The sequence below is a fragment of the Pteropus alecto genome, unplaced genomic scaffold, assembly GCF_000325575.1.
Source record: "Pteropus alecto unplaced genomic scaffold, ASM32557v1 scaffold67, whole genome shotgun sequence".
In the NCBI taxonomy this organism is placed as follows: Eukaryota; Metazoa; Chordata; class Mammalia; order Chiroptera; family Pteropodidae; genus Pteropus; species Pteropus alecto.
This window is the reverse complement of record NW_006441061.1, coordinates 10001862-10009137: the sequence shown is the minus strand read 5'-3', so window position 1 is coordinate 10009137 and position 7276 is coordinate 10001862. Positions and strand designations below refer to the sequence as shown.

The window sequence follows — 7276 nt, the reverse complement described above, 5'->3', positions numbered from 1 at the left end:
TTCCTGTCTGTCCATGTAGCCAGTGCCCTCTGCCACCACCACCTTGTCCCACAATCCTGCTCCCAGGGCTGAGAAGCCACTGCTCCACTGAGCCCTCTCCAGCAGCAGGGCCTTGCTCCCCGGGACCTGCTGCCCCTTCTCTGTAGGGCCAGGTGCTTGGGGACCCCTCTAGCCCCTTGTCCATGTAGCCTGACAGTGCTTTCAGCCCATGCCCAGGCCTTCCTGGTTCCAGGGCAGAAGGACACATTGTCTTTATGGGCCCTGCCTGTGCCCCACGACCGTGGCATGGAGAGCAGGGGTCGGGCAGGCCTGTCCCAGTGGCTGGCTGCTTCTGCTGGGGGCTGATCTGCCAAACTCTCTGGGGTCCAGAGCCCTAGCCCGAGTGAGGAGGGGGCTCCAACACAGGGTGGCAGGAGTCAAGAGTGAAGCTGAGCCCTGGGCTAAGGCCAAACCTCCTGCAGTTCCTCCCAAGTCCAGGGACAAAAGGGCCCCTGGTACCACCCCCGTCACACCCGGACGGGCTCTGGGAGGCCTCCCTCCCACCTCCAGCCCAAATTCACTGTCTTGTCCAAGTCGCCAACCTCTTCCCCGCAGATCCTTCCCCTGGCTGCTCCCCACCCCACCCCCGAACAGCGGATTGGTTTCCCAAACTCCCTCCCGAATTCCCCTGTGGACGCTCACACAGTTGGACCCTCCCTCCCCTCCGACAGTATTTGCTCAGGATCACTATCGCCCCCGCACCCTGCTCCCATCCTGTCGCAGGGGTTCTGCTTCACAGCCCTGCAGCTGGTCACCTCCAACTATGTCCCCCAGGTTTAGCCACTCTCCCACCGTCCCACCTAGACCTCGCTGCCAACAGCTGCGGCCCGCCACGCCCCTGTCCTGCCCTCCCCTGACACCCTCCCGCACCAGGGTCAGTCCCCGGCCCGTCTGGGCTGGGGGAGCCCAGCTGCACTGACCCGTCTCTGTCCACCTTGACCACAACTCAGGTGGACCCTGCAGGTCCCGCTGCCAAGTCCCTCCTTGCCCTCCCTCCTCAGTCCCCATTCCGCGGTTCCCTGCTTCCCGGGGAAAATGCCAGCAGCCTGAAGGGGACCCCCCAGTGTCTGCACCCACAGATCCGCCTCCTCCCTGAGGTCATCCCTGCTGCCTTGAGGGCCCCTGCTTGCGCCCTGGCCCTGCCCCCTCTGGCCCGCTCAGTGGCACAGCCATCCCCATGCTCGCCCCGGCCACTTCTCACTGGGTCACTTCCGTCAGTGCACTGAGATGTTTCTTCTGTCTTAAGAGAAATAAAAGCTGCTCCAAACCTGCCCACATCTTGACTCTCCACAGTCCCCTCTATGGCCCTCCCCAGGCCCTCCCCACCTGCAGGGCTGCACCTGTCATGGTCACAGCCACCGCCAGAGCCTGACAAGCATGTCACCACTGGCGATGGGCAGTGAGGAAGCTAGTCTGGTGGCCCTGTGTGGCTCTGATGACCAGCCAGCCACGCCCAGGACTGTCAGCCGTGCTGTCTGTCCTGGGCAAGGCTGCACATCGAGACTGCGGCCCGAAGACGGACACGCCCTTAAGGAGGCACCTGCCCACACAACACCCAGCCCCGGGGCACCCCGCCCCCCACACTCCCCCAAGGCAGAGGCAGCTGCTGGGCTTAACCAACGTCTTTTATTCACACTGTGCGCAAACGCTGTCCCTCATGTGGCAGAGACAGTGCAGCTGAACACGGGCACACAACTCAGGGGTAAACTGAGGCAGTGGGTGGGAGCCCAGACGCCCCTTGGCCACTCTGCTACCTGGGGTGCTGTTGGTCAGGGGAGGGGCAGCTCCCTGCCAGATCGCAGAGGACCATCCACTATCAAACACTCGGCAGGTCCTCAGAGGGAGCCAGGCTGACCCAGCAATGTCACCCATCTGTGCCAACACGGCCGGCCCTGCCCACTTCCCCTCAGGCCCCGGTGCCCCTGCCCCCTCCCCTTGGACACAGGGAGCTTCCTCCTAACCCCAGTCACTGCCGCTGCTTCCCCTACAGCAGCGGAACCCACTGCGGGCCAGGAGCGAGGGCCAGGCGGGCACGGCGGGCACCGAGCAGGGGCTGTGCTGCACAGACCCCGCCCGGAGATGCCAGGTTGGGGACACTGGTCCTGTTCCCACAGTGGCGCACACCGTGCAGGACCTGGAGCGGGGCGGGGCTGGGCGAGGCTCAGCCCATTGCCGACCCCGTTAGCACCAGTCTGTCCTAGGAGACACAAGGCCCAGCAGCTCAAGTCCACGGAGCCCCTTCTCCTGGCCACCCAGGGCCATGTCTGCACTGGGGACCCTGCCCAGGTTCCAGGCGACGCATCAGAGGCCAGCCGGGGCGGGCACAGCTGGCAAAGGCAGCTCTAGGGCCGGGCTCTCCGCAGCCTGGGCGGGGCTGGGCTTCTGCTGGTCCAGCTGCTCCAGTCTCTCGCCGAGCTGGGAGTAAAGCTCCTTCACGGCCTCTCCGCTCTGTGGGGAAAGCGCGCAGTTGGGGACAGGCCCCGTGGCCACTCCGAGTGCCCCCACGCTGATGGGGAGCGGCCGGCATGTGGCGTGCCCCGGCACCCACCTGGCCGGTGGGCTCCAGCGCCTTCTGCAGGGCCTGCAGCTTGGCCGGCGCCACGCGGTGGTGCAGGTGCAGGAGCAGCCGCAGCGCGTGCCGCTGCACGTTCTCCTTCCTGGAAGAGGCCACAGGTGCTGCAGGCCGAGCCCGCCCCCCGCCCAGCCGGCGCCCGTCCGTCCCCCGGGGTACCTGGGGGCGGCGGTGAGGAGGAAGCCATCGAAAAGGCCGCTGCAGAAGTCCTCCACGGCGAACTCGTCAGCCAGCAGCGCCAGCGTCCCCGTGAGCAGGTGGAGAAAGATGTCACCGAAGGCCAGGTCGCCGAAGGTCTCCACTACGGGCACAGCCGAAGTCACTCATCGCCACCCACACCCCTGCCTGGGGCCAGCCCTGCACCCCCGAAAGAACTGGGTGACTGCAAGATGGCACTTCCAAGGACTCTTCCTGAGCTTGAACCAGGGCCAAATGGGCGAGGCCAGCGGTGGGGCCAGCGGGGGCCCGGGCGGGGCTACAGTGCACAGGCCCAGGGAGCGGGTGGAGGCTCATCACACACGGCTCTGCACAGTGGCCAAGGGACTTTGTGTTGAGCAGGCTCCAAAAGAGAGACAGCCCGAACAAACCAGTAACTAGAGGACCAGACACTGGTGGCCCCCTCTGCCGTTCCTGAGGAACAGCAGCAGAGAAACACGGTCCTTCTTTTGAAACCACAGACACCAGCCTCAAGAGAGGCTGTGAGAGCAACCGCCCACGACCCTCACTGACGAGCAGGGCTGGGAGCCAGCAGAGGGCAGCTGGCCACACGGGGCACGCGCCTGGCCACGATGGCTGTGGCGTCTATTCCAGAAACGCTGACAGACCCAGCTGCCACCACCGGAGCCCGCAAAGCTCTGACAGTCTCGGGGACAACGCACCGCTGAGGCACCAGGGAAGGGGGCACTCCGTCACAGCTCCGACCGCAGACACAGTGCTAGCGATTCCCCGTCAGGGAGCAAACACCCCGGTCCCCCCCAACAAACCCCACGAAACCCGAGACCCGCAAGGCAGCAGGGAAACGCAGGGTGACGCGAGGACCTTGTCAGAACCCTAACTGGAACAGACAAACCACCTTGAACGAAAGTGTGACAACCAGAGAGACTTGACCTCACCGGGACGACCCAAGGCGCTAGTGGGCTAGAGCCGCGGTTTTTAAGAACTTCCCTTTTCATTGACACACCTGCTACATCATTCACGGCCGGTGGGCTGGGAGCACGGGACTTGTCCCGACTGCCACTGAGGGGACAGGTGGCCACACACACATCTCCATGGAGGTGGGCGGAGGGCATGGGGTCCCCACACAGTGCTTTTTACTTCTGATTTCATGAACGGTTCCCACAGTAGAGTTAAAAAATCAGCAAAAGAGAACTTACAAAATCAACAGCTGTTCTTACTCTAAGGGCTGATAACACAGACAAGCAAGCGCGCCCCTCCCGCCTGGGGCTGCAGCACAGCTGGGGACACAGATGCTCCTGCTGCAGCAGGACACCTGTCTCCAGCCCACAAGACACAGAAACGAAAGCGTTGGAAGGAGTGGGAAGGACGAGGCAGACACGAGTACCTGTAGCTGGTCCCGGATGTGCCCAAACACGGGCGGAACGCCAGCCCAGGGGCCCGCCCATGTCCCGACCCAGGAGCCGTCCCTGTGACAATGTGGCAGGGCCCGAGGTGGGAGATGACCCTGCATGACCTAGTGGGCCCAGCGGCACCCTTGGGTCCTTCAGAAAGGGCGTGGGTGAGGGTGGGCCACAGTCAGACAAATCGGATGGAAGAAGCTGTGTGTTGGGGGGGGAGAGGACAGGGCCTCCCACCAAGGATGCGGGGGGCAGAGGGGACAAATGCCCTGCCCACAGCCTCCAGGACCCAGCCCTGCCCACCCCTGACTGCAGCCCGGGCACGCTCCCTTCAGACACACTGCCCTCCAGAACGGGTTCGTGTCACTGGGTAGGTGGCGGCTGGGTGTAAGTTAACAGCCACAGACAGACAGCTTTCTCCACAGCGATGCCAACAAAATAGCACTTCGCCAGCAGACTCGTCAATGACCGGGAAACACACTTGGCAAGAAACGTACAGTATCTCTGCAAAAGCCTCAACACCCCGATAAGGCCTGGGCCAGCAGAGGCCCGTGGGCCTACGTGCGCGGCGGGACGGCCAGGCTCCCAGAAGCCCCTTCTCCCTGGCTCGACCCGCAGCTGACTCACGAAAGGGTCCACTCAGACGTCTCCCCTTCCTGGCTTACAGCGACCTGCCCCACCCCATCCTCCTGGAGGAGTGTCACCGCCTCCCACGGGCTCTCTCGGCATCTGAGGACCTGAGAGGCTGCACACCCCACACCAGGCAGGATTGAACTAAGCTGGCTCCCCGACCCCTGGGGCAAGGACTTCACCCAAAGGCGACGGGAGCAGAGAGCATCTGTGACAGCCTCTCGCCTTTGTACCAAAACAGTTTCCAGAAGACACAGAACCGACGGAGCCGGCACCGACTCACCGAGCCCCGGCAGCAGGCGGAGCAGCGCGTTCTTGTTCCTCTGCTTGGCGACGTGCAGCACGTAGTACAGCCCCACCTCGCAGGCCATGCGCTGCTCCTGAAGGAACCTGTGCGGCGAGGGCGCTCAGCCCGGCGGCCCGGCCACACGGCTTCCCAGGGGAGCCCAAGGGGCGGCCCCGCCCCACAGCCGTACTTAGTGAAGCTCTCCGGAAGCGTGCTAGGGTAGGTGACTGGGGCCCTCTCCTCGGCAGGCAGCTTCTGGTCCACGTTGAAAGCATGGTCGTCCACCACGAAGGACATGAGCGTCGGCAGGAACCTGGTGACGAGCCCCACCTCCTAGGGTGGGAGCCAGAGCTCATCCACACAGCCCCACCCGTCCCTGGCCTGAGCCACCCCCCAATGCCCATCTTCAGCCTCTCACAGGGAAGGGGTGGTAAGGTGCCTGCCCCGTCCATTACCATCTTGGGCTCCTTGAAGACCTGGCTGTCGATCATGTCCCAGGCCCCCTGGCCCAGCGCCAGCAGCCTGAGAAGCAGCAGGAGGTCGGGGCTGTCCTACAGGGGAACGGGGCCTCAGCACCTGCTCACCTGAGCCTCGTTCCCCCAACCTGCTCGCTGCAGGGTCCTGCTACCATGCGTCCCTCACAGGCTCCACGTGCCATGCACATGTGGGGTGCTATGCTCTCAGCGAGGTGGCACGGCCCTAGCCACCAGCAGGCCACCGCCCCATGCCTACCCAGAAGGCAGCACAGCAGCCGAGCATACACACCCTGGGCAGCGTCTCCTGGCCAACCAGCTCCTGCAGGTGCCTGACCGCACTCAGCGACAGGGTGTTGATGGCGAACGGGTCACACAGGATCATGGACAGATCCCTGCAAGGGGGAGCCCATCAGCACTAATCTGAGACGGTCCTGGCCCATGGCGGGCAGCCACGGGCTGGGCTGCCTCAGCCACTCAGCCGGGAGACAGCCCCTCCATGCAGAGCGAGACCACCCACTCTGGACCCCTTCCAAAGAGAAGCTCCCAGTTTAAAACCTGCACTTAACTTAAAATACCAAGATGCTAGAAAACCAGTACTTAAGGTCCTGCTTTGGTTCTGGGAACCTGACCCAGACTCTGCCAGAGTCCCACAGCAACAATGACAGGAGAACCGAGCACAGGGGCCCCGCCCAGGTATCTGGCCAGCATCGTGTCTGTCGTGGACACAAAGTGCCAGGCAGTTCTAAACCGTGCTGCAAAAACAGCCACGGGACACAGACCCCACTGACACCGCACGCGCATCCGGACGCCCATGGACAGGACGCTGGGGGCCTGGGGCGTTTTCACAAGGCCAAGGCTCACCCCAGGACTTGCTCCTGCCCCCTCTTGACTCCATCGAGGAAGCCCTGCAGCTCCCGGGCCCTCTTGCTGTCCACGAACCGCTCCCGGATGCAGGCGTCCAGGCACCAAGTAAACTGCGGGGCAGGCACAGTCAAGACGCAGCCAGAGACCGCGCTCCAGCCTGCCCCGCCCACACCAGGCAGGGGTCAGGACCACCGTGTCCCATCGCCAAGGCCCCGCTCCATGCCGGGACCTGTGCCAGGAACGGGATGGCGCAAAGGCCAACAGGCCGAGGGCCTGAGTCCCCACCAGTCCGGCGGTGTGTAGAGGTGATGACTGTACCTCTCTGGTGGCCCCGCCGAGGGGGTGAACACTGCAATCTCAGAGCATGACACCGCATGGCCCTAAGGGGGGGTGATGCCATCCTGGCTGCACAGCATCTGTGCTGGGGACGAGGGCCGTGCAGGAAGCCCGAGCACGGTGATCCCCACTAAGCGGCCCGAGGGCTCCAGGCAGCAGAGGGCCGGAGGCCTGGCAAGCCCGGAGGAGGCGGGGCAGGGTCTCGGGCTGGCCACGGGGCCTGCCCGGCTGGAGGAGGGCTGATGGAACAGGTAGGTGAGGAGCGTGGCTGTGTAGACACCTCCCCCCAACCCGACCCCAGCCGGGTGGGCGGGATGGTGCAGGGGCCGGCGTGCACCCGGGGCCCGGGGGTTGGGCAGAGCCCTGGTACCAGGACCACCGCGAGCATGCGGAGGGGAGACGGAGCCCAGGTGAGAGCAAGCGCGGCGGCCTGGGGGCGCCACCTTGTGGCAGGGGTCCACGGAGCAGATTTCGCCGACGTCCAGATCGTGCAGGGACA

At 64.6% G+C, this 7276-nt stretch overlaps 1 protein-coding gene across 1 annotated transcript in view; it reads right to left on the bottom strand.

The window, feature by feature from the left end:
• Positions 1 to 1646: 1646 nt before the first annotated feature.
• Positions 1647 to 7276, bottom strand: part of NELFB (negative elongation factor complex member B) — a 7562-nt gene continuing 1932 nt past the window's right edge. The window contains 9 exon segments of the mRNA XM_025051230.1: positions 1647 to 2487; positions 2588 to 2696; positions 2771 to 2912; positions 5099 to 5205; positions 5292 to 5434; positions 5557 to 5652; positions 5867 to 5969; positions 6439 to 6551; positions 7221 to 7276. The exon segment at positions 7221 to 7276 is cut by the window's right edge and continues 79 nt beyond it. Coding sequence (XP_024906998.1) covers positions 2341 to 2487; positions 2588 to 2696; positions 2771 to 2912; positions 5099 to 5205; positions 5292 to 5434; positions 5557 to 5652; positions 5867 to 5969; positions 6439 to 6551; positions 7221 to 7276 — 1016 coding nt within the window. The 3' untranslated portion in view covers positions 1647 to 2340.